General features: G+C 41.8%; 2 protein-coding genes across 2 annotated transcripts in view; one reads left to right on the top strand and one right to left on the bottom strand.

Moving 5' to 3' along the window:
* LOC115121382 (acidic amino acid decarboxylase GADL1-like) overlaps positions 1-27927 on the bottom strand; it is an 83603-nt gene that overhangs the window by 45527 nt on the left and 10149 nt on the right. The gene's annotated exons all lie outside the window — the stretch shown is intronic.
* On the top strand, positions 137-27927 carry LOC135575111 (acidic amino acid decarboxylase GADL1-like). Its single transcript, XM_065027311.1, has 12 exons — positions 137-363; positions 3245-3429; positions 6012-6138; positions 12315-12405; positions 12656-12765; positions 13196-13311; positions 21318-21397; positions 23457-23511; positions 25388-25504; positions 25848-25912; positions 26998-27079; positions 27703-27927. Exons 1-12 carry the CDS (start codon positions 333-335, stop codon positions 27910-27912), a joined length of 1269 nt encoding a protein of 422 aa, XP_064883383.1. The 5' UTR covers positions 137-332; the 3' UTR covers positions 27913-27927.

Here is a 27927-nt window from a genome sequence, read left to right as displayed (position 1 = left end):
GATCTCCACTTGCTCCGCTCTCCATTTCAAAACGACACAACGCTCTGACGCAGTGAAACCGTGGCCTCGCGGCAACAGTGGAGAGAAAATAATTGGTCAACTTGATTCTTCTAGACTTTTACTGTAATCAGCCAGTGTTCTTCCATGACGCCCAGGCAACCCGCCAGTAACAAGGATGGCCCAACCTTGCCCACGGGGCGCGACGTCACCATGTTAAAGACATTCTTGGTCTATAAAGGAGACATTCTAGTTTATCTCCAAACATTATTTTAACATTTTTAGCTGGAAGAACAGAGCTGTTTGAGACCAATCAATTAAACCATAAATGAACAATGGCGCCGATGAATGAAAGACATATGAACGGTATGTTGGACTCTGCTATTTCTCTTATTCCTTCGTTATTACATGTTTGTGAGGCAAATGCAGGAGCATTTCATGTTATTTGCAAATATATATATATATTGATTATCATTAGCTATATCCTGAATTGAAATGTTTACTGTTCTCTCAAAATAAAAAATAAAAATACGGGCACATTTTAGTGCGTTTTGCCTGGAGAATAGAAGTTGTCACAATGCCTTTAGAATGGATTTACGTCAGTGTTCTATAATGCCACCCAGCGCCCTCTATCTGGTCGGGTCAGGCGTTACCTGTTCACTCTATCTGATTGGGTCAGGCGTTACCTGTTCACTCTATCTGATCGGGTCAGGCGTTACCTGTTCACTCGCTGCTCAGCGCACAGTTCTCCCGAAGATGGGCAGCGGGGAAAGTCGCCCTGGCAAGGTGTCTCTCTGCGGAGGTATTGAATAGAATACACCTTTGCGTAATAAGTAGATACAATTAACACTTAATTGTTTAAAAAAACAACGTTATTTTTTATCAGTAGCCTAACTTGTTATGTTGGGGAAAGAAAGAGCCGGTCGGTGACAGAACGCACAGTAAGACTGTCTGTCCTTTGGCGGTAGCGTGAACCAACTGTGGCCAGGCGCTGCAAGGTGCGCCAGTAGTGCAGTAGCAGCGTGTTTCATGCATGCAGCGTTCCGTGTTGCAGGTTATTGGACAGCGTATGCTAGGCTATAGGCTACAAAGAGTATAAAGTGGATGACAGTTATATCATGTCTGTCATTATTGTCCGTGTGTGGCCTGATTGGCACCGTATTCACCATATAGTGCACTACTTTAGACCAGGGCCATTTGAGTTGCAGCCCCAGTCAGTGGTCGGTCAGGAATGAGCGGTGCACATTCTTGAAACACCCTTAGCCAACCGGAGACGTCAATAAATAAGGGTGAGCTTACAGAATGCATCACAGCTGAAATAAGGCTCGAGTTACAGTCCTAAATGGCCTCCATATTCCCTACGTAGTGTACTTATGACCAGGGCCCGTGCTCAAAAGTAGTGCACAAGAATAGGATGCCTTTTGGGATATATCTACAGTAGCAGTGTTAAAGCTGTCCTAGAGGGCCATCTACAGTAGCAAGGTTTCTCTGACCCAGAGACCCCTAGTCAGCTGTATTAGAGGGCCATCTACAGTAGCAAGGTTTCTCTGACCCAGAGACCCCTAGTCAGCTGTACTAGAGGACCATCTACAGTAGCAGTGTTTCTCTGACCCAGAGACCCCTAGTCAGCTGTACTAGAGGGCCATCTACAGTAGCAATGTTTCTCTGACCCAGAGACCCCTAGTCAGCTGTACTAGAGGGCCATCTACAGTAGCAGTGTTTCTCTGACCCAGAGACCCCTAGTCAGCTGTATTAGAGGGCCATCTACAGTAGCAGTGTTTCTCTGACCCAGAGACCCCTAGTCAGCTGTATTAGAGGGCCATCTACAGTAGCAGTGTTTCTCTGACCCAGAGACCCCTAGTCAGCTGTACTAGAGGGCCATCTACAGTAGCAATGTTTCTCTGACCCAGAGACCCCTAGTCAGCTGTACTAGAGGGCCATCTACAGTAGCAATGTTTCTCTGACCCAGAGACCCCTAGTCAGCTGTATTAGAGGGCCATCTACAGTAGCAGTGTTTGACCCAGAGACCCCTAGTCAGCTGTATTAGAGGGCCATCTACAGTAGCAGTGTCTGACCCAGAGACCCCTAGTCAGCTGTATTAGAGGGCCATCTACAGTAGCAATGTTTCTCTGACCCAGAGACCCTAGTCAGCTGTACTAGAGGGCCATCTACAGTAGCAGTGTTTCTCTGACCCAGAGACCCCTAGTCAGCTGTACTAGAGGACCATCTACAGTAGCAGTGTTTCTCTGACCCAGAGATCCCTAGTCAGCTGTAGTCTGGCTGTGATTGGACTGGATGTACCTGATCAAGTGTGTCGTCCAAGAAGTGCTGTTGTGCTGACAAAAGTATTGACACCACTCTCTGTTAAATAAAGGTTAAATAAAATTTTAAAAATAATTTGTTGAACCACTAGAGACCCATAGTAAGACCCCAGCAAGAGAGCCCACCAGAGACCCCTAGTAAGACCCCAGCAGGAGAGACCACCAGAACCGTGAACTGACCTGTTATCTCCATCTGACCCTCTATCAATACCTCTAGTATTGACATTACTGTCTGTTATCTCCTACCCCCAGAGACCTCTAGTATTGACATTACTGTCTGTTATCTCCTACCCCCAGATACCTCTAGTACTGACATTACTGTCTGCTATCTCCTACTCCCAGATACATCTAGTATTGACATTACTGTCTGTTATCTCCTACCCCCAGATACCTCTAGTATTGACATTACTGTCTGTTATCTCCTACCCCCAGATATCTCTAGTATTAACATTACTGTCTGTTATCTCCTACCCCAGATATCTCTAGTATTGACATTACTGTCTGTTATCTCCTACCACCAGATATCTCTAGTATTGACATTACTGTCTGTTATCTCCTACCCCCAGATACCTCTAGTATTGACATTGCTGTCTGTTATCTCCTACCACCAGATACCTCTAGTATTGACATTACTGTCTGTTATCTCCTACCCCCAGATATCTCTAGTATTGACATTACTGTCTGTTATCTCCTACTCCCAGATATCTCTAGTATTGACATTACTGTCTGTTATCTCCTACCCCCAGATATCTCTAGTATTGACATTACTGTCTGTTATCTCCTACCACCAGATATCTCTAGTATTGACATTACTGTCTGTTATCTCCTACTCCCAGATACCTCTAGTATTGACATTACTGTCTGTTATCTCCTACCCCCAGATATCTCTAGTATTGACATTACTGTCTGTTATCTCCTACTCCCAGATACCTCTAGTAAGGCCTCAGCGAGCCCCGTGGAGCCCAAGGGGAAGCGGCCCCCAGTGCTTGTGGACGGGGTGACTCTGAACGGCCCCACGCTGGACATCCGGGAAGCAGAGAGCTTCCTCAGAGACGCCATGCCCATCATCATGGAGGAGGCCGTCTGGAAGGCTACTGACGTCAAGGAGAAGGTAAACATCTCTTTTAACTATTTTTTTTCTCACACTTTGCACTTTCCAGTCCCAGGATGCATAAAGGAAAATGAGATGTGTTGTGAAGTGACCAGAATGCTGCAGTTTATTGTTCAAACAATAGGACATGGACCTGTATAAGAATGTATCAGGTAAATGGCTCCCCGGACTATTTGCATTGACCCCTCCCCTCCACTATTTGCATTGACCCCTCCCCTCCACTATTTGCATTGACCCCTCCCCTCCACTATTTGCATTGACCCCTCCCCTCCACTATTTGCATTGACCCCCCCCACTATTTGCATCGACCCCCCAAAACCTACTATTTGCATCGACCCTCCCCCCACTATTTTCATTGACCCCCCCAGTCACTATTTGCATTGCCCCCCCCTCCGACTATCCCCTGCATTGACCATCCCCCCCACTATTTGCATTGACCCCCATTGACCCCCCCACTATTTGCCCCCCCCCCCCATTGACCCCCCCCCACTATTTGCATTGATTTTTGCATTGACCCCTCCCCCTTTTATTTTTTTACATTGACTGCTACTCGCTGTTTATTATCGATCCATAATCACACACCCCTACCTACATGTACATAGTATCTCATTTACCTCGACTAACCTGCACATTGGCTCTGTACCGTACCATCTGTACATAGCCTCGCTAATGCTATTTTATTGTGTTACTTTATTTTAAAAACATTTTTTACTTTAGTTTACTTAGTAAATATTTTCTTAACTCTTATTTTTCTTAAAGCTGCATTGTTGGTTAAAGGATCGGACCCTTTTTTTCCCCAATTTTTCTCCTAAAATGACATACCCAAATCTAACTGCCTGTAGCTCAGGCCTTGAAGCAAGGAAATGCATATTCTTGGTCCCATTTGAAAGGAAACACTTTGAGGTTTGTGGAAATATGAAATTAATATAGGAGAATATAACATTAGATTTGGTAAAAGATAATAGAAATAATTGTTTTAAATATATTTTTTTCCCTCCCCCCCATCATCTTTGAATAGCAAGAGAAAGGCCATTATCTGACCTAGCCAGACTCTAGGAGCAATTAATATTTTGTCCACTAGATGACAGCAGTGTATGTGCAAAGTTTTAGACTGATCCATTGAACCATTGCAAATCTGTTCAAAATGTTGTATCAAGTCTTCCCAAATGTGCCTAATTGGTCAATATATACATTTTCAAGTTCATAACTATGCAATCTCCTCAAACAATAGCATGGTATGTTTTCACTGTAATAGCTACTGTCAAATTTGATTCAATTTGATTGATATACAGTACATGTTCTTTATGAATGGTGAATAGGCACAGGTAGTTTGTCTGACGTCAAGGATAAGGTAAACAAACATCTAGTGGAGGGAACAGTCTGAAATGGCACCATTTTCACTATATAGCTTGAAGGGTGTTTATCAATATGCATACTACCTACCGCGCTCCATACGCTCACGCTCTGAGTGCATTTTAAGACCACGTTCTCTTGAGTACGTTCTTGTGAGGATGAGAGTGTGGAGAACACATAGAGTATTACATTTGAGATGCATTCCCCTCTACTGTATTACCTCACGCTGCACCTCCCCTACTGTATTACCTCACGCTGCTCCTCCCTACTGTATTACCCTGTATTACCTCACGCTGCTCCTCCCCTACTATATTACCTCACGCTGCTCCTCCCCTACTGTATTACCTCACGCTGCTCCTCCCCCTACTGTATTACCTCACGCTGCTCCTCCCCCTACTGTATTACCTCACGCTGCTCCTCCCCCTACTGTATTACCTCACGCTGCACCTCCCCCTACTGTATTACCTCACGCTGCACCTCCCCTACTGTATTTCCTCACGCTGCACCTCCCCATTCACTGACCCTTCTTCCAACCAGGACAATGGCAACAATTAGAGACCAAATAGGATATACACAAAGCAAAACATTTCAGATGTCAAGTCTTTGTGGGTAGCTAGCTAGCTAACAATTATCTGTGGCTAGTTAACAGTAGTAGCAAGACAGTTAGCCCTATTGACTTACTATGGGCTTGCGATTTACACACACTACAGTGGGTATTGTAGGTAGGTAAACACAGCAAAAATGAACACAGCATGTATTTATTAACGTATCAAGATAAATAAATAAAATATTGTAGTCAGCCGACATATGAGATGTGAAGAGGCAACATTTCATTCCGAAGTCGGAGTGTACTTTCTCTGTCTTCAGCTCAGTTAATGTCCGCCATTAATTTCAAGAAATGTTGCATCATTTTTAACACGGTTGCATCATATTTCTGTGCATACTTTCCGTTGCAGCTTGCGTCGATGTACGCTTCAGAAATATGTACAAACGGAGTACGCATTCGAGAAGTGCCCTCCGTGCTCCGTTTTTGCCAACATTGATATGGACTCATACTCCCAGCATCCCGTGCTCCGTTTTTGCCAACTTTGATATGGACTCATACTCCCAGCATCCCGTGCTCCGTTTTTGCCAACTTTGATATGGACTCATACTCTCAGCATCCTGTGCTCTGATTTGCGTTGCTCGGAGCACGGTAAAAGTCTATTTCCTTCTCTCCCATGTAACAGGTGTGCGAGTGGCGCTCTCCTGAGCAGCTGAAGGACCTATTAGACCTAGAGCTGAGGGAAGGAGGCGAGGCACATCCCCAGATACTGCAGCGCTGTCGGGATGCCATCCGATACAGTGTCAAGACCGGTAAGGACCCAGCTCAACCCTGATTTAAAATCTAACCCCCCAGACCTCAGCCAAACCCTGACTTTCAAAACCCGGACTCTTTAAAAGACACCAATGAACTTCATCCCAAACCTGTCCTAAACCTTAACCTTCTAACTCTCCAGCCCAGAGTATCTTCTTCGCCATACAATAGTGTCAAGACTGATAGGAAACAGCTCAATCCTAAACCCTTCCCCCAGCGCTATCCTATCCAACCCAGGCTGTTAATCATCAAGATAGCGACAGTAGCCCATCCTTAATACCCCTCCAAGCCTCTTAACCGTCCTAGGCCCTTAACTCTCCCGGCCCCTTAAACCTCCCAGCCCCTGACATCTGAGATCCCTTGACCCCCACCTAGCCCGGTCCAGCCAGACCCCAAATGTAAAACCCCTGTCAACCAGGTCTATCAACCAACTGACCTTCAAACTCTAACCCCCCCCCCAGTTAGCTACCATTAGGTTAGGGTTAAAGTCAGCTACCATTAGGTTAGGGTTAAAGTTAGCTAACATTAGGTTAGGGTTAAAGTTAGCTAACATTCGGGAAGGGTTAAAGTTAGCTAACATTAGGTTAGGGTTAAAGTCAGCTACCATTAGGTTAGGGTTAAAGTCAGCTAACATTAGGGAAGGGTTAAAGTCAGCTACCATTAGGTTAGGGTTAAAGTTAGCTAACATTAGGTTAGGGTTAAAGTTAGCTAACATTAGGTTAGGGTTAAAGTTAGCTAACATTAGGTTCGGGTTAAAGTTAGCTAACATTAGGTTAGGGTTAATGTTAGCTAACATTAGGTTAGGGTTAAAGTTAGCTAACATTCGGGAAGGGTTAAAGTTAGCTAACATTCGGGAAGGGTTAAAGTTAGCTAACATTCGGGAAGGGTTAAAGTTAGCTAACATTCGGGAAGGGTTAAAGTTAGCTAACATTAGGTTAGGGTTAAAGTCAGCTACCATTAGGTTAGGGTTAAAGTCAGCTAACATTAGGGAAGGGTTAAAGTTAGCTAACATTAGGTTAGGGTTAAAGTTAGCTAACATTAGGTTAGGGTTAAAGTCAGCTACCATTAGGTTTGGGTTAAAGTCAGCTACCATTAGGTTTGGGTTAAAGTCAGCTACCATTAGGTTTGGGTTAAAGTCAGCTACCATCAGGTTAGGGTTAAAGTTAGCTAACATTCGGGAAGGGTTAAAGTTAGCTAACATTCGGGAAGGGTTAAAGTCAGCTACCATTAGGTTAGGGTTAAAGTTAGCTAACATTAGGTTAGGGTTAAAGTCAGCTAACATTAGGTTAGGGTTAAAGTTAGCTAACATTAGGTTAGGGTTAAAGTTAGCTAACATTAGGTTAGGGTTAAAGTCAGCTAACATTAGGTTAGGGTTAAAGTTAGCTAACATTAGGGAAGGGTTAAAGTCAGCTAACATTAGGTTAGGGTTAAAGTCAGCTACCATTAGGTTAGGGTTAAAGTCAGCTAACATTAGGTTAGGGTTAAAGTCAGCTAACATTAGGTTAGGGTTAAAAGTCAGCTACCATTAGGTTAGGGTTAAAGTTAGCTAACATTAGGTTAGGGTTAAAGTCAGCTACCATTAGGTTAGGGTTAAAGTCAGCTAACATTAGGTTAGGGTTAAAGTCAGCTAACATTCGGGAAGGGTTAAAGTTAGCTAACATTAGGTTAGGGTTAAAGTCAGCTACCATTAGGTTAGGGTTAAAGTCAGCTAACATTAGGGAAGGGTTAAAGTTAGCTAACATTAGGTTAGGGTTAAAGTTAGCTAACATTAGGTTAGGGTTAAAGTCAGCTACCATTAGGTTTGGGTTAAAGTCAGCTACCATTAGGTTTGGGTTAAAGTCAGCTACCATTATGTTTGGGTTAAAGTCAGCTACCATCAGGTTAGGGTTAAAGTTAGCTAACATTCGGGAAGGGTTAAAGTTAGCTAACATTCGGGAAGGGTTAAAGTCAGCTACCATTAGGTTAGGGTTAAAAGTTAGCTACCATTAGGTTAGGGTTAAAGTTAGCTAACATTAGGTTAGGGTTAAAGTCAGCTAACATTAGGTTAGGGTTAAAGTTAGCTAACATTCGGGAAGGGTTAAAGTTAGCTAACATTAGGTTAGGGTTAAAGTCAGCTACCATTAGGTTAGGGTTAAAGTCAGCTAACATTAGGGAAGGGTTAAAGTCAGCTACCATTAGGTTAGGGTTAAAAGTCAGCTACCATTAGGTTAGGGTTAAAGTTAGCTAACATTAGGTTAGGGTTAAAGTCAGCTAACATTAGGTTAGGGTTAAAGTTAGCTAACATTAGGTTAGGGTTAATGTTAGCTAACATTAGGTTAGGGTTAAAGTAAGCTACCATTAGGTTAGGGTTAAAGTTAGCTAACATTAGGGAAGGGTTAAAGTCAGCTACCATTAGGTTAGGGTTAAAGTTAGCTAACATTAGGGAAGGGTTAAAGTTAGCTAACATTTAGGTTAGGGTTAAAGTCAGCTACCATTAGGTTAGGGTTAAAGTCAGCTAACATTAGGGAAGGGTTAAAGTTAGCTAACATTAGGTTAGGGTTAAAGTAAGCTACCATTAGGTTAGGGTTAAAGTCAGCTAACATTAGGTTTGGGTTAAAGTCAGCTAACATTAGGTTAGGGTTAAAGTCAGCTACCATTAGGTTTGGGTTAAAGTCAGCTAACATTAGGTTAGGGTTAAAGTTAGCTAACATTAGGGAAGGGTTAAAGTCAGCTAACATTAGGGAAGGGTTAAAGTCAGCTACCATTAGGTTAGGGTTAAAGTCAGCTACCATTAGGTTAGGGTTAAAGTCAGCTAACATTAGGTTAGGGTTAAAGTCAGCTAACATTAGGTTAGGGTTAAAGTCAGCTAACATTAGGTTAGGGTTAAAGTCAGCTAACATTAGGTTAGGGTTAAAGTCAGCTACCATTAGGTTAGGGTTAAAGTCAGCTAACATTAGGGAAGGGTTAAAGTCAGCTACCATTAGGTTAGGGTTAAAAGTCAGCTACCATTAGGTTAGGGTTAAAGTTAGCTAACATTAGGTTAGGGTTAAAGTCAGCTAACATTAGGTTAGGGTTAAAGTTAGCTAACATTCGGGAAGGGTTAAAGTTAGCTAACATTAGGTTAGGGTTAAAGTCAGCTACCATTAGGTTAGGGTTAAAGTCAGCTAACATTAGGTTAGGGTTAAAGTTAGCTAACATTAGGTTAGGGTTAAAGTTAGCTAACATTAGGTTAGGGTTAAAGTCAGCTACCATTAGGTTTGGGTTAAAGTCAGCTACCATTAGGTTTGGGTTAAAGTCAGCTACCATTATGTTTGGGTTAAAGTCAGCTACCATCAGGTTAGGGTTAAAGTTAGCTAACATTCGGGAAGGGTTAAAGTTAGCTAACATTCGGGAAGGGTTAAAGTCAGCTACCATTAGGTTAGGGTTAAAAGTTAGCTACCATTAGGTTAGGGTTAAAGTTAGCTAACATTAGGTTAGGGTTAAAGTCAGCTAACATTAGGTTAGGGTTAAAGTTAGCTAACATTCGGGAAGGGTTAAAGTTAGCTAACATTAGGTTAGGGTTAAAGTCAGCTACCATTAGGTTAGGGTTAAAGTCAGCTAACATTAGGGAAGGGTTAAAGTCAGCTACCATTAGGTTAGGGTTAAAAGTCAGCTACCATTAGGTTAGGGTTAAAGTTAGCTAACATTAGGTTAGGGTTAAAGTCAGCTAACATTAGGTTAGGGTTAAAGTTAGCTAACATTCGGGAAGGGTTAAAGTTAGCTAACATTAGGTTAGGGTTAAAGTCAGCTACCATTAGGTTAGGGTTAAAGTCAGCTAACATTAGGGAAGGGTTAAAGTTAGCTAACATTAGGTTAGGGTTAAAGTCAGCTAACATTAGGTTAGGGTTAAAGTCAGCTAACATTAGGTTAGGGTTAAAGTTAGGGTTAAAGTCAGCTACCATTAGGTTAGGGTTAAAGTCAGCTAACATTAGGTTAGGGTTAAAGTTAGCTAACATTAGGTTAAGGGTTAAAGTCAGCTACCATTAGGTTAGGGTTAAAGTCAGCTACCATTAGGTTAGGGTTAAAGTCAGCTAACATTAGGTTAGGGTTAAAGTCAGCTAACATTAGGTTAGGTTAAAGTTAGCTAACATTAGGTTAGGGTTAAAGTCAGCTAACATTAGGTTAGGGTTAAAGTCAGCTAACATTAGGTTAGGGTTAAAGTCAGCTACCATTAGGTTAGGGTTAAAGTCAGCTAACATTAGGTTAGGGTTAAAGTCAGCTACCATTAGGTTAGGGTTAAAGTCAGCTACCATTAGGTTAGGGTTAAAGTCAGCTAACATTAGGTTAGGGTTAAAGTCAGCTACCATTAGGTTAGGGTTAAAGTCAGCTACCATTAGGTTAGGGTTAAAGTCAGCTAACATTAGGTTAGGGTTAAAGTCAGCTAACATTAGGTTAGGGTTAAAGTCAGCTAACATTAGGGAAGGGTTAAAGTCAGCTACCATTAGGTTAGGGTTAAAAGTCAGCTACCATTAGGTTAGGGTTAAAGTTAGCTAACATTTGGTTAGGGTTAAAGTCAGCTACCATTAGGTTAGGGTTAAAGTCAGCTAACATTAGGGAAGGGTTAAAGTCAGCTACCATTAGGTTTGGGTTAAAGTCAGCTACCATTAGGTTAGGGTTAAAGTTAGCTAACATTAGGGAAGGGTTAAAGTTAGCTAACATTAGGGAAGGGTTAAAGTCAGCTACCATTAGGTTAGGGTTAAAGTCAGCTACCATTAGGTTAGGGTTAAAGTCAGCTAACATTAGGTTAGGGTTAAAGTCAGCTAACATTAGGGAAGGGTTAAAGTTAGCTAACATTAGGTTAGGGTTAAAGTCAGCTAACATTAGGTTAGGGTTAAAGTCAGCTACCATTAGGTTAGGGTTAAAGTCAGCTACCATTAGGTTAGGGTTAAAGTCAGCTAACATTAGGTTAGGGTTAAAGTCAGCTACCATTAGGGAAGGGTTAAAGTTAGCTACCATTAGGTTAGGGTTAAAGTCAGCTAACATTAGGTTAGGGTTAAAGTCAGCTACCATTAGGTTAGGGTTAAAGTCAGCTACCATTAGGTTAGGGTTAAAGTCAGCTAACATTAGGTTAGGGTTAAAGTCAGCTAACATTAGGTTAGGGTTAAAGTCAGCTAACATTAGGTTAGGGTTAAAGTCAGCTAACATTAGGTTAGGGTTAAAGTCAGCTAACATTAGGTTAGGGTTAAAGTCAGCTACCATTAGGTTAGGGTTAAAAGTCAGCTACCATTAGGTTAGGGTTAAAGTTAGCTAACATTTGGTTAGGGTTAAAGTCAGCTACCATTAGGTTAGGGTTAAAGTCAGCTAACATTAGGGAAGGGTTAAAGTCAGCTACCATTAGGTTTGGGTTAAAGTCAGCTACCATTAGGTTAGGGTTAAAGTTAGCTAACATTAGGGAAGGGTTAAAGTTAGCTAACATTAGGGAAGGGTTAAAGTTAGCTAACATTAGGGAAGGGTTAAAGTCAGCTACCATTAGGTTTGGGTTAAAGTCAGCTACCATTAGGTTAGGGTTAAAGTCAGCTAACATTAGGGAAGGGTTAAAGTTAGCTAACATTAGGTTAGGTTAAAGTCAGCTACCATTAGGTTAGGGTTAAAGTCAGCTAACATTAGGTTAGGGTTAAAGTCAGCTACCATTAGGTTAGGGTTAAAGTTAGCTAACATTAGGGAAGGGTTAAAGTCAGCTACCATTAGGTTAGGGTTAAAGTTAGCTAACATTAGGGAAGGGTTAAAGTCAGCTAACATTAGGTTAGGGTTAAAGTTAGCTACCATTAGGTTAGGGTTAAAGTTAGCTAACATTAGGGAAGGGTTACTGTACTAAATGCCATATTTTTAGCAGACCGTTACAGTCCCTGTGCATACATTTTACAGATGGGAATCGAACCCACAATCCTGGCGTTGGAAAACACCATGCTCTACCAACTGTACTCACGCTAGATACACTAACCGATCCCTATCCAGGCTGTAAATTATCAAGCTAGCAACAGTAGCTCCTCCTGTTAACTTTCCCAACATTCCCAGCTTTTCCAGAAATCCTGGTTGGAGTATCTGGATTTTCTTGCTTATTCTCTCCTGATGCCGGGAATTTTTCCCACCAAGATTTCTGGACAACCTGTAAACTTAGTTGTGATTGAATCAAAACCTTGTGTGTTTGTATGTGCAGGACATCCTCTCTTCTTCAACCAGCTCTATGCAGGCATGGACCCTTATTCACTAGTGGGCCGATTCATCACAGAAGCTATAAACCCCAGTCTGTGAGTATTACCTGTACATCTTACCACTTCATATGATCCGAGTGTCTGTCAACATGAACCCATACTCACTGTATAACTGTGCCTGACAAGTGACTTGGGATTTTACGATCACTGAAATGATATCAATGACAACTATTCTGCTATTCATTTCAGAAGTGTCTGTAGCTCGTTCTTGATGATTGATTGGATAGTATGTAGCTCAGGTGAGAGCAGGTGAGTCATTGACTGGACATGTTGTTTGTCTTGGCAGGTACACGTACGAGGTGGCTCCAGTGTTCCTGCTGACAGAGGAGGCGGTTCTGCAGAAGATGATTGAGATCATTGGATGGCAGGAGGGAGGGGACGGCATCTTCAGCCCAGGTATGGAAACCACACAGACTGACACATCTTATTCTTCATCTTCGTCTTCATTTTCTTCGTCTTCTTCTTCTTCATTTTCTTCATCTTCTTCATCATCATCATCTTCTTCATCTTCTTCTTTATCCTTCATCTTCTTTATCCTTCATCTTCTTCATCTTCTTCTTTATCCTTCTTCTTCTTCATCTTCTTCTTTATCCTTCTTCTTTATCCTTCTTCTTCTTTATTCATCATCTTCTTCATCATCTTCTTCATTTTCTTAATCTTCTTCTTCATCATCATCATCTTCTTCTTCATCTTCTTCTTTATCCTTCTTCATCTTCTTCTTCATCTTTTTCTTTATCCTTCATCTTCTTCACCTTCATCTTCTTCTTCATTTTCTTCATCATCTTCTTCATCTTCCTGTGATTGAGAGATTGTCTGTGTTCTCCAGGTGGCTCTGTGTCCAACATGTATGCTGTGAACGTGGCCAGGTACCACCACTGTCCTGATGTGAAGGTGCTGGGCCTGTCTGCCTTGCCTAGACTGGTCATGTTTACATCTCAGGAGGTAAACACACACACGCACACACACACACACACACACACACACACACACACAAACAAACACACCCAGGGTAGGCCAACACCTGTTATTGTTTTAACACCACACACACACACACACACACACACACACACACACACCCAGGGTAGGCCAACACCTGTTATTGTTTTAACACCACACACACGCACACACACACACACACACACACACACACACACACACACACACAGGGTAGGCCAACACCTGTTATTGTTTTAACACCACACACACACACACACACAACTATTAGGGAGTTTCTCTGCTCTTTATGATAACATATCACAACAAGCACACAACTATCAGGGAGTTTCTCAGTTCCAGCTGTTCCTCTGAAAGATATTGACTAAGTGGTTTTATAATCCCTGTCTTGTATAGCACCTTATTGTGGATCCTGTCTAGACTGGTCATTAATATAGCACCTTATTGTGGATCCTGTCTAGACTATTCATTAATATAGCACCTTATTGTGGATCCTGTCTAGACTGGTCATTAATATAGCACCTTATTGTGGATCCTGTCTAGACTGGTCATTACTATAGCACCTTATTGTGGATCCTGCCTAGACTGGTCATTAATATAGCACCTTATTGTGGATCCTGTCATTAAAATAGCTCCTTATTGTGGATCCTGTCTAGACTGGTCATTAATATAGCACCTTATTGTGGATCCTGTCTAGATTGGTCATTAATATAGCACCTTATTGTGGATCCTGTCTAGACTGGTCATTAATATAGCACCTTATTGTGGATCCTGTCTAGACTGGTCATTAATATAGCACCTTATTGTGGATCCTGTCTAGACTGGTCATTAATATAGCACCTTATTGTGGATCCTGTCTAGACTGGTCATTAATATAGCACCTTATTGTGGATCCTGTCTAGACTGGTCATTAATATAGCACCTTATTGTGGATCCTGTCTAGACTGGTCATTAATATAGCACCTTATTGTGGATCCTGTCTAGACTGGTCATTAATATAGCACCTTATTGTGGATCCTGTCTAGACTGGTCATTACTATAGCACCTTATTGTGGATCCTGTCTAGACTGGTCATTAATATAGCAGCTTATTGTGGATCCTGTCTAGACTGGTCATTAATATAGCACCTTATTGTGGATCCTGTCTAGATTGGTCATTAATATAGCACCTTATTGTGGATCCTGTCTAGATTGGTCATTAATATAGCACCTTATTGTGGATCCTGTCTAGACTGGTCATTAATATAGCACCTTATTGTGGATCCTGTCTAGACTGGTCATTAATATAGCACCTTATTGTGGATCCTGTCTAGATTGGTCATTAATATAGCACCTTATTGTGTATCCTGTCTAGACTATTCATTAATATAGCACCTTATTGTGGATCCTGTCTAGACTGGTCATTAATATAGCACCTTATTGTGGATCCTGTCTAGACTGGTCATTAATATAGCACCTTATTGTGGATCCTGTCTAGACTGGTCATTAATATAGCACCTTATTGTGGATCCTGTCTAGACTAGTCATTCATTTAGCACCTTATTGTGGATCCTGTCATTAATATAGCACCTTATTGTGTATCCTGTCTAGACTGGTCATTAATATAGCACCTTATTGTGGATCCTGTCTAGACTAGTCATTCATTTAGCACCTTATTGTGGATCCTGCCTAGACTGGTCATTAATATAGCACCTTATTGTGGATCCTGTCATTAAAATAGCTCCTTATTGTGGATCCTGTCTAGACTGGTCATTAATATAGCACCTTATTGTGGATCCTGTCTAGACTGGTCATTAATATAGCACCTTATTGTGGATCCTGTCTAGACTGGTCATTAATATAGCTCCCTATTGTGGATCTTGTCTAGACTGGTCATTAATATAGCACCTTATCGTGGATCCTGTCTAGACTGGTCATTAATATAGCACCTTATTGTGGATCCTGTCTAGACTGGTCATTAATATAGCACCTTATTGTGGATCCTGTCTAGACTGCTCATTAATATAGCACCTTATTGTGGATCCTGTCTAGACTGGTCATTACTATAGCACCTTATTGTGGATCCTGTCTAGACTAGTCATTAATATAGCACCTTATTGTGGATCCTGTCTAGACTGGTCATTACTATAGCACCTTATTGTGGATCCTGTCTAGACTGGTCATTAATATAGCACCTTATTGTGGATCCTGCCCAGACTGCTCATTAATATAGCACCTTATTGTGGATCCTGTCTAGACTGCTCATTAATATAGCACCTTATTGTGGATCCTGTCTAGACTGGTCATTAATATAGCACCTTATTGTGGATCCTGTCTAGACTGGTCATTAATATAGCACCTTATTGTGGATCCTGTCTAGATTGGTCATTAATATAGCACCTTATTGTGGATCCTGTCTAGAATGGTCATTAATATAGCACCTTATTGTGGATCCTGTCTAGACTGGTCATTAATATAGGACCTTATTGTGGATCCTGTCTAGATTGGTCATTAATATAACACCTTATTGTGGATCCTGTCTAGATTGGTCATTAATATAGCACCTTATTGTGGATCCTGTCTAGACTGGTCATTACTATAGCACCTTATTGTGGATCCTGTCTAGACTAGTCATTAATATAGCACCTTATTGTGGATCCTGTCTAGACTGGTCATTACTATAGCACCTTATTGTGGATCCTGTCTAGACTGGTCATTAATATAGCACCTTATTGTGGATCCTGCCCAGACTGCTCATTAATATAGCACCTTATTGTGGATCCTGTCTAGACTGCTCATTAATATAGCACCTTATTGTGGATCCTGTCTAGACTGGTCATTAATATAGCACCTTATTGTGGATCCTGTCTAGACTGGTCATTAATATAGCACCTTATTGTGGATCCTGTCTAGATTGGTCATTAATATAGCACCTTATTGTGGATCCTGTCTAGACTGGTCATTAATATAGCACCTTATTGTGGATCCTGTCTAGACTGGTCATTAATATAGCACCTTATTGTGGATCCTGTCTAGACTGGTCATTAATATAGCACCTTATTGTGGATCCTGTCTAGACTGGTCATTAATATAGCACCTTATTGTGGATCCTGTCTAGACTGGTCATTAATATAGCACCTTATTGTGGATCCTGTCTAGACTGGTCATTAATATAGCACCTTATTGTGGATCCTGTCTAGACTGGTCATTAATATAGCACCTTATTGTGGATCCTGTCTAGACTGGTCATTACTATAGCACCTTATTGTGGATCCTGTCTAGACTGGTCATTAATATAGCAGCTTATTGTGGATCCTGTCTAGACTGGTCATTAATATAGCACCTTATTGTGGATCCTGTCTAGATTGGTCATTAATATAGCACCTTATTGTGGATCCTGTCTAGATTGGTCATTAATATAGCACCTTATTGTGGATCCTGTCTAGACTGGTCATTAATATAGCACCTTATTGTGGATCCTGTCTAGACTGGTCATTAATATAGCACCTTATTGTGGATCCTGTCTAGATTGGTCATTAATATAGCACCTTATTGTGTATCCTGTCTAGACTATTCATTAATATAGCACCTTATTGTGGATCCTGTCTAGACTGGTCATTAATATAGCACCTTATTGTGGATCCTGTCTAGACTGGTCATTAATATAGCACCTTATTGTGGATCCTGTCTAGACTGGTCATTAATATAGCACCTTATTGTGGATCCTGTCTAGACTAGTCATTCATTTAGCACCTTATTGTGGATCCTGTCATTAATATAGCACCTTATTGTGTATCCTGTCTAGACTGGTCATTAATATAGCACCTTATTGTGGATCCTGTCTAGACTAGTCATTCATTTAGCACCTTATTGTGGATCCTGCCTAGACTGGTCATTAATATAGCACCTTATTGTGGATCCTGTCATTAAAATAGCTCCTTATTGTGGATCCTGTCTAGACTGGTCATTAATATAGCACCTTATTGTGGATCCTGTCTAGACTGGTCATTAATATAGCACCTTATTGTGGATCCTGTCTAGACTGGTCATTAATATAGCTCCTATTGTGGATCTTGTCTAGACTGGTCATTAATATAGCACCTTATCGTGGATCCTGTCTAGACTGGTCATTAATATAGCACCTTATTGTGGATCCTGTCTAGACTGGTCATTAATATAGCACCTTATTGTGGATCCTGTCTAGACTGCTCATTAATATAGCACCTTATTGTGGATCCTGTCTAGACTGGTCATTACTATAGCACCTTATTGTGGATCCTGTCTAGACTAGTCATTAATATAGCACCTTATTGTGGATCCTGTCTAGACTGGTCATTACTATAGCACCTTATTGTGGATCCTGTCTAGACTGGTCATTAATATAGCACCTTATTGTGGATCCTGCCCAGACTGCTCATTAATATAGCACCTTATTGTGGATCCTGTCTAGACTGCTCATTAATATAGCACCTTATTGTGGATCCTGTCTAGACTGGTCATTAATATAGCACCTTATTGTGGATCCTGTCTAGACTGGTCATTAATATAGCACCTTATTGTGGATCCTGTCTAGATTGGTCATTAATATAGCACCTTATTGTGGATCCTGTCTAGAATGGTCATTAATATAGCACCTTATTGTGGATCCTGTCTAGACTGGTCATTAATATAGGACCTTATTGTGGATCCTGTCTAGATTGGTCATTAATATAACACCTTATTGTGGATCCTGTCTAGATTGGTCATTAATATAGCACCTTATTGTGGATCCTGTCTAGACTGGTCATTACTATAGCACCTTATTGTGGATCCTGTCTAGACTAGTCATTAATATAGCACCTTATTGTGGATCCTGTCTAGACTGGTCATTACTATAGCACCTTATTGTGGATCCTGTCTAGACTGGTCATTAATATAGCACCTTATTGTGGATCCTGCCCAGACTGCTCATTAATATAGCACCTTATTGTGGATCCTGTCTAGACTGCTCATTAATATAGCACCTTATTGTGGATCCTGTCTAGACTGGTCATTAATATAGCACCTTATTGTGGATCCTGTCTAGACTGGTCATTAATATAGCACCTTATTGTGGATCCTGTCTAGATTGGTCATTAATATAGCACCTTATTGTGGATCCTGTCTAGACTGGTCATTAATATAGCACCTTATTGTGGATCCTGTCTAGACTGGTCATTAATATAGCACCTTATTGTGGATCCTGTCTAGACTGGTCATTAATATAGCACCTTATTGTGGATCCTGTCTAGACTGGTCATTAATATAGCACCTTATTGTGGATCCTGTCTAGACTGGTCATTAATATAGCACCTTATTGTGGATCCTGTCTAGACTGGTCATTAATATAGCACCTTATTGTGGATCCTGTCTAGACTGGTCATTAATATAGCACCTTATTGTGGATCCTGTCTAGACTGGTCATTACTATAGCACCTTATTGTGGATCCTGTCTAGACTGGTCATTAATATAGCAGCTTATTGTGGATCCTGTCTAGACTGGTCATTAATATAGCACCTTATTGTGGATCCTGTCTAGATTGGTCATTAATATAGCACCTTATTGTGGATCCTGTCTAGATTGGTCATTAATATAGCACCTTATTGTGGATCCTGTCTAGACTGGTCATTAATATAGCACCTTATTGTGGATCCTGTCTAGACTGGTCATTAATATAGCACCTTATTGTGGATCCTGTCTAGATTGGTCATTAATATAGCACCTTATTGTGTATCCTGTCTAGACTATTCATTAATATAGCACCTTATTGTGGATCCTGTCTAGACTGGTCATTAATATAGCACCTTATTGTGGATCCTGTCTAGACTGGTCATTAATATAGCACCTTATTGTGGATCCTGTCTAGACTGGTCATTAATATAGCACCTTATTGTGGATCCTGTCTAGACTAGTCATTCATTTAGCACCTTATTGTGGATCCTGTCATTAATATAGCACCTTATTGTGTATCCTGTCTAGACTGGTCATTAATATAGCACCTTATTGTGGATCCTGTCTAGACTAGTCATTCATTTAGCACCTTATTGTGGATCCTGCCTAGACTGGTCATTAATATAGCACCTTATTGTGGATCCTGTCATTAAAATAGCTCCTTATTGTGGATCCTGTCTAGACTGGTCATTAATATAGCACCTTATTGTGGATCCTGTCTAGACTGGTCATTAATATAGCACCTTATTGTGGATCCTGTCTAGACTGGTCATTAATATAGCTCCCTATTGTGGATCTTGTCTAGACTGGTCATTAATATAGCACCTTATCGTGGATCCTGTCTAGACTGGTCATTAATATAGCACCTTATTGTGGATCCTGTCTAGACTGGTCATTAATATAGCACCTTATTGTGGATCCTGTCTAGACTGCTCATTAATATAGCACCTTATTGTGGATCCTGTCTAGACTGGTCATTACTATAGCACCTTATTGTGGATCCTGTCTAGACTAGTCATTAATATAGCACCTTATTGTGGATCCTGTCTAGACTGGTCATTACTATAGCACCTTATTGTGGATCCTGTCTAGACTGGTCATTAATATAGCACCTTATTGTGGATCCTGCCCAGACTGCTCATTAATATAGCACCTTATTGTGGATCCTGTCTAGACTGCTCATTAATATAGCACCTTATTGTGGATCCTGTCTAGACTGGTCATTAATATAGCACCTTATTGTGGATCCTGTCTAGACTGGTCATTAATATAGCACCTTATTGTGGATCCTGTCTAGATTGGTCATTAATATAGCACCTTATTGTGGATCCTGTCTAGAATGGTCATTAATATAGCACCTTATTGTGGATCCTGTCTAGACTGGTCATTAATATAGGACCTTATTGTGGATCCTGTCTAGATTGGTCATTAATATAACACCTTATTGTGGATCCTGTCTAGATTGGTCATTAATATAGCACCTTATTGTGGATCCTGTCTAGACTGGTCATTACTATAGCACCTTATTGTGGATCCTGTCTAGACTAGTCATTAATATAGCACCTTATTGTGGATCCTGTCTAGACTGGTCATTACTATAGCACCTTATTGTGGATCCTGTCTAGACTGGTCATTAATATAGCACCTTATTGTGGATCCTGCCCAGACTGCTCATTAATATAGCACCTTATTGTGGATCCTGTCTAGACTGCTCATTAATATAGCACCTTATTGTGGATCCTGTCTAGACTGGTCATTAATATAGCACCTTATTGTGGATCCTGTCTAGACTGGTCATTAATATAGCACCTTATTGTGGATCCTGTCTAGATTGGTCATTAATATAGCACCTTATTGTGGATCCTGTCTAGACTGGTCATTAATATAGCACCTTATTGTGGATCCTGTCTAGACTGGTCATTAATATAGGACCTTATTGTGGATCCTGTCTAGATTGGTCATTAATATAGCGCCTTATTGTGGATCCTGTCTAGACTGGTCATTAATATAGAACCTTATTATGGATCCTGTCTAGACTGGTCATTAATATAGCACCTTATTGTGGATCCTGTCTAGACTGGTCATTAATATAGCACGTTATTGTGGATCCTGTCTAGACTAGTCATTCATTTAGCACCTTATTGTGGATCCTGTCTAGACTTGTCATTAATATAGCACCTTATTGTGGATCCTGTCTAGATTGGTCATTAATATAGCACCTTATTGTGGATCCTGTCTAGACTGGTCATTAATATAGCTCCTTATTGTGGATCCTGCCCAGACTTGTCATTAATATAGCACCTTATTGTGGATCCTGTCTAGACTGGTCATTAATATAGCACCTTATTGTGGATCCTGTCTAGAATGGTCATTAATATAGCACCTTATTGTGGATCCTGCCCAGACTGGTCATTAATATAGCACCTTATTGTGGATCCTGTCTAGAATGGTCATTAATATAGCACCTTATTGTGGATCCTGCCCAGTCATTTGGTTGATTAACCAGTTCTCCCTCAGTGACATGTTTCTCTCATTGTTCTTTTCAGTGTCATTACTCGGTTGCCAAAGCAGCGGCTTTCCTGGGAATTGGCACCAACAATGTTTATGTGATCCCATCAGATAAGAGGTATGCTGCTTACTGCTGCTTACTGCTGGTTACCGCTGGTTACTGCTGGTTACTGCTGGTTACTGCTGGTTACCGCTGGTTACTGCTGGTTACTGCTGGTTACTGCTGGTTACCGCTGGTTACCGCTGGTTACCGCTGGTTACTGCTACTTACTGCTGGTTACTGCTGGTCACTGCTACTTACTGCTGGTTACTGCTGCTTACTGCTGGTTACTGCTGCTTACTGCTGGTTACTGCTGGTTACTGCTGGTTACCGCTGGTTACCGCTGGTCACTGCTGGTTACTGCTGGTTACTGCTGGTTACTGCTGCTTACTGCTGGTTACTGCTGGTTACTGCTGGTTACTGCTGGTCACTGCTGGTTACTGCTGGTCACTGCTGGTTACTGTTGGTTACTGCTGCTTACTGCTGGTCCCTGCTGGTTACTGCTGGTCCCTGCTGGTTACTGCTGGTCCCTGCTGGTTACTGCTGGTCCCTGCTGGTTACTGCTGGTTACTGCTGCTTACTGCTGCTTACTGCTGGTTACCGCTGGTTACCGCTGGTTACTGCTGGTTACTGCTACTTACTGCTGGTTACTGCTGCTTACTGCTGGTTACTGCTGGTTACCGCTGGTTACCGCTGGTTACCGCTGCTTACTGCTGCTTACTGCTGGTTACCGCTGGTTACCGCTGGTTACTGCTACTTACTGCTGGTTACTGCTGCTTACTGCTGGTTACCGCTGGTTACCGCTGGTTACCGCTGGTTACCGCTGGTTACTGCTGGTTACTGCTGGTTACTGCTGGTTACTGCTGATTACTGCTGCTTACTGCTGGTTACTGCTGGTTACTGCTGGTTACCGCTGGTTACCGCTGGTTACCGCTGGTCCCTGCTGGTCACTGCTGGTTACTGCTGGTTACTGCTGGTCACTGCTGGTTACTGCTGCTTACTGCTGGTTACTGCTGGTTACTGCTGGTTACTGCTGGTCACTGCTGGTCACTGCTGGTTACTGCTGGTTACTGCTGGTCACTGCTGGTTACTGCTGGTCCCTGCTGGTTACTGCTGGTCCCTGCTGGTCCCTGCTGGTTACTGCTGGTTACTGCTGGTTACGGCTGGTTACTGCTGGTTACTGCTGGTTACTGCTGGTTACTGCTACTTACTGCTGGTTACTGCTGCTTACTGCTGGTTACTGCTGGTTACTGCTGGTCCCTGCTGGTTACTGCTGGTTACTGCTGGTTACGGCTGGTTACTGCTGGTTACTGCTGGTTACTGCTGGTTACTGCTACTTACTGCTGGTTACTGCTGGTTACTGCTACTTACTGCTGGTTACTGCTGCTTACTGCTGCTTACTGCTGGTTACTGCTGCTTACTGCTGCTTACTGCTGGTTACTGCTGGTTACTGCTGGTTACTGCTGGTTACTGCTACTTACTGCTGGTTACTGCTGGTTACTGCTACTTACTGCTGGTTACTGCTGCTTACTGCTGCTTACTGCTGGTTACTGCTGGTTACTGCTGGTTACTGCTGGTTACTGCTGGTTACTGCTACTTACTGCTGCTTACTGCTGCTTACTGCTGGTTACCGCTGCTTACTGCTGGTTACTGCTGGTTACTGCTGCTTACTGCTGCTTACTGCTGGTTTCTGCTACAGTTACACGGATATTTCCACTGACCACACCACGCGCTTCTGTTGTCACTGTCCACAATGACTGACCTGCGTCACTATGACACCTGGGTTACTAATCCTTGTTAATCTATGACTGACCTGCGTCACTATGACACCTGGGTTACTAATCCGTGTTAATCTATGACTGTCCTGCGTCACTATGACACCTGGGTTACTAATCCTTGTTAATCTATGACTGACCTGCGTCACTATGACACCTGGGTTACTAATCCGTGTTAATCTATGACTGACCTGCGTCACTATGACACGTGGGTTTCACTAATCCGTGTTAATCTATGACTGACCTGCGTCACTATGACACCTGGGTTTCACTAATCCTTGTTAATCTATGACTGACCTGCGTCACTATGACACCTGGGTTACTAATCCGTGTTAATCTTTCTTTGTGTCTTTGTTTCTCAGAGGGAAGATGATTCCTGCGGAGTTTGAGAAGCAAGTACAGAGAGCCAAAGATGAGGTGAGAAGGAGAACTATGAATGGAGTCAGCAAGGTTGTTTGGTGTCAGATATGTTATGTAACACAGTCGGGAACTGAGAACTGCTGTTGATTATACCCATGGTGAGGGTTAGGGAACTGCTGTTGAATATACCCATGGTGAGGGTTAGGGAACTGCTGTTGATTATACCCATGGTGAGGGTTAGGAAACTGCTGTTGATTATACCCATGGTGAGGGTTAGGGAACTGCTGTTGATTATACCCATGGTGAGGGTTAGGAAACTGCTGTTGATTATACCCATGGTGAGGGTTAGGAAACTGCTGTTGAATATACCCATGGTGAGGGTTAGGGAACTGCTGTTGATTATACCCATGGTGAGGGTTAGGAAACTGCTGTTGATTATACCCATGGTGAGGGTTAGGGAACTGCTGTTGAATATACCCATGGTGAGGGTTAGGGAACTGCTGTTGATTATACCCATGGTGAGGGTTAGGGAACTGCTGTTGATTATACCCATGGTGAGGGTTAGGGAACTGCTGTTGATTATACCCATGGTGAGGGTTAGGGAACTGCTGTTGATTATACCCATGGTGAGGGTTAGGGAACTGCTGTTGATTATACCCATGGTGAGGGTTAGGGAACTGCTGTTGATTATACCCATGGTGAGGGTTAGGGAACTGCTGTTGAATATACCCATGGTGAGGGTTAGGAAACTGCTGTTGATTATACTGTAATCTACTACTGTACTGTTATCCTGTAATGACCAGGATGTTGGAGTAACATTATATTGTTGTCCTCTGATGGTATATAGTATTAATGACCAGGATGATGGAGTAACATTATATTGTTGTCTGATGGTATATAGTATTAATGACCAGGATGATGGAGTAACATTATATTGTTGTCTGATGGTATATAGTATTAATGACCAGGATGATGGAGTAACATTATATTGTTGTCTGATGGTATATAGTATTAATGACCAGGATGATGGAGTAACATTATATTGTTGTCTGATGGTATATAGTATTAATGACCAGGATGATGGAGTAACATTATATTGTTGTCTGATGGTATATAGTATTAATGACCAGGATGATGGAGTAACATTATATTGTTGTCTGATGGTATATAGTATTAATGACCAGGATGATGGAGTAACATTATATTGTTGTCTGATGGTATATAGTATTAATGATCAGGATGATGGAGTAACATTATATTGTTGTCCTCTGATGGTATATAGTATTAATGACCAGGATGATGGAGTAACATTATATTGTTGTCTGATGGTATATAGTATTAATGACCAGGATGTTGGAGTAACATTATATTGTTGTCTGATGGTATATAGTATTAATGACCAGGATGATGGAGTAACATTATATTGTTGTCTGATGGTATATAGTATTAATGACCAGGATGATGGCGTAACATTATATTGTTGTCTGATGGTATATAGTATTAATGACCAGGATGATGGAGTAACATTATATTGTTGTCTGATGGTATATAGTATTAATGACCAGGATGATGGAGTAACATTATATTGTTGTCTGATGGTATATAGTATTAATGACCAGGATGATGGAGTAACATTATATTGTTGTCTGATGGTATATAGTATTAATGACCAGGATGATGGAGTAACATTATATTGTTGTCTGATGGTATATAGTATTAATGACCAGGATGATGGAGTAACATTATATTGTTGTCTGATGGTATATAGTATTAATGACCAGGATGATGGAGTAACATTATGTTGGGCACAGACGTCAATTCACCCGTCTGTTCCACGTTGGTTTAATGTAATTTCATTGAGATGACGTGGAAACAACGTTGATTCAACCAGTGTGTGTTCCCAGTGGGATGATGTTGTTGTTGTTGTTGACAGGGAGCGTTGCCCTTCATGGTGAACGCCACAGCAGGGACCACCGTACTAGGGGCCTTCGACCCGCTGGAGGAGATAGCTGACATCTGTGAACGACACAATCTATGGATGCATGTAGATGTAAGTGGATCTTAATTAAAGATCATTATTTCATTCATTTATCGATTTATCGATCCCATCAATCCGTTTGGGTATTGTTCAGTGGTTTGTTTGTTCCTTTAATCATTCACTCAATCACCCTCTTTTCTGTCTGTTCTCTGTCTGTTCTTTGTCTCTTCTCTGTCTGTTCTCTCTCTTCTCTGTCTGTTCTCTCTCTTCTCTGTCGGTTCTCTTTCTTCTCTGTCCTCTCTCTTCTCTGTCTGTTCTCTGTCTGTTCTGTGTCTGTTCTCTCACTTCTCTGTCTGTTCTCTCTCTTCTCTGTCTGTTCTCTCTCTTCTCTGTCTGTTCTCTGTCCTTCTTGTAGGCATGTTGGGGAGGAGGAGCCCTGATGTCTAAGAAACACAGATACCTGCTGCAGGGCATTCACAGGTAAGACAACAGGTTTATCTGGAGGAGGTAGTAAGACAACAGGTTTATCTGGAGGAGGAAGTAAGACAACAGGTTTATCTGGAGGCGGTAGTAAGACAACAGGTTTATCTGGAGGAGGTAGTAAGACAACAGGTTTATCTGGAGGAGGAAGTAAGACAACAGGTTTATCTGGAGGCGGTAGTAAGACAACAGGTTTATCTGGAGGAGGTAGTAAGACAACAGGTTTATCTGGAGGAGGTAGTAAGACAACAGGTTTATCTGGAGGAGGTAGTAAGACAACAGGTTTATCTGGAGGAGGTAGTGAGACAACAGGTTTATCTGGAGGAGGTAGTGAGACAACAGGTTTATCTGGAGGAGGTAGTGAGACAACAGGTTTATCTGGAGGAGGTAGTAAGACAACAGGTTTATCTGGAGGAGGTAGTAAGACAACAGGTTTATCTGGAGGAGGAAGTAAGACAACAGATTTATCTGGAGGCGGTAGTAAGACAACAGGTTTATCTGGAGGAGGAAGTAAGACAACAGGTTTATCTGGAGGAGGTAGTAAGACAACAGGTTTATCTGGAGGCGGTAGTAAGACAACAGGTTTATCTGGAGGAGGTAGTAAGACAACAGGTTTATCTGGAGGAGGTAGTAAGACAACAGGTTTATCTGGAGGAGGTAGTAAGACAACAGGTTTATCTGGAGGAGGTAGTAAGACAACAGGTTTATCTGGAGGAGGTAGTAAGACAACAGGTTTATCTGGAGGAGGTAGTAAGACAACAGGTTTATCTGGAGGAGGTAGTAAGACAACAGGTTTACCTGGAGGAGGTAGTAAGACAACAGGTTTATCTGGAGGAGGTAGTAAGACAACAGGTTTATCTGGAGGCGGTAGTAAGACAACAGGTTTATCTGGAGGAGGAAGTAAGTCAACAGGTTTATCTGGAGGAGGTAGTAAGACAACAGGTTTATCTGGAGGTGGTAGTAAGACAACAGGTTTATCTGGAGGAGGTAGTAAGACAACAGGTTTATCTGGAGGAGGTAGTAAGACAACAGGGATAAACTGTTCATAATAACAGGTGGTTTCTGTTGCTTTGTTTCCCTCTTAGAGCCGACTCAGTAGCATGGAATCCTCACAAGATGCTGATGGCTGGTCTACAGTGCTGTGCATTCATGGTTCGGGACAAAACGGTACGATAAACACTGCCTCCTCTTCCTCATCATCTTCCTCTTCTTCATCATCCTCTTCCTCAACTCAAATTTGATTGGTCACATACACATGGTTAGCAGCTGTTGTTGCGAGTGTAGCGAAATCTCTTTCTCATTGTGTTTCTCCTCTTCCTCTTCATTCTCTTCCTCCTCATTATCTTCATCCTCTTCCTCATTCTCCTCCTCTTCCTCCTCCTCTGACCTAGATGTGTGTATGTATTGGTATTGATATGTAGGCTACGTGGGCCTTTTAACATTTGTTTTATTGTAGTTCTGTCCTTGAGCTGTTGTCTATTAATTTTCTGTATTAATTAATGTTGTGTATTATGTCATGTGTGGACCATAGGAAGAGTAGTTGCTGCTTTCATAACAGCTAATAACGATCCTAATAAAATACCAAATACCTCTTCCTCCTTCTCTTTCTCCTCCTTCCTCCCACCACCTCTTCCTTCGTTATCCAGACTCTGCTCCAGAGACTCATATCTTCTCTCGGTGTTCCGTTGTTCTAGAATCTTCTCCAGAGACTCATATGTTCTCTCTGTGTTCCGTTGTTCTAGAATCTTCTCCAGAGACTCATATGTTCTCTCTGTGTTCCGTTGTTCTAGAATCTTCTCCAGCGGTGTCACTCTGCCCAGGCCTCCTACCTCTTCCAGCAGGATAAGTTCTATGACGTCAGCTATGACACGGGAGACAAGTCCATTCAGTGCAGCCGCAAGCCCGACGCCTTCAAGTTCTGGCTGATGTGGAAAGCCATCGGCACCAAGGGTCTGGAAGAGAGAGTGGACAGAGCCCTCGCTATGGCCAGGTCAGTTTGAAAACGTCTTACGACA

This window comes from Oncorhynchus nerka, linkage group LG14 (genome assembly GCF_034236695.1).
Source record: "Oncorhynchus nerka isolate Pitt River linkage group LG14, Oner_Uvic_2.0, whole genome shotgun sequence".
NCBI lineage: Eukaryota > Metazoa > Chordata > Actinopteri > Salmoniformes > Salmonidae > Oncorhynchus > Oncorhynchus nerka.
The sequence above is the reverse complement of the archived record's forward strand: the minus strand, read 5'-3'. Positions and strand labels throughout refer to the sequence as shown.

Coding starts and splice junctions, on each gene's coding strand:
- LOC135575111 (XM_065027311.1), top strand. CDS start 333: ATGGCGCCGATGAATGAAAGACATATGAACG. Junction 12,766..13,195: donor GGACGGCATCTTCAGCCCAG/GTATGGAAACCA, acceptor TGTGTTCTCCAG/GTGGCTCTGTGTCCAACATG. Junction 13,312..21,317: donor TCATGTTTACATCTCAGGAG/GTAAACACACAC, acceptor TGTTCTTTTCAG/TGTCATTACTCGGTTGCCAA.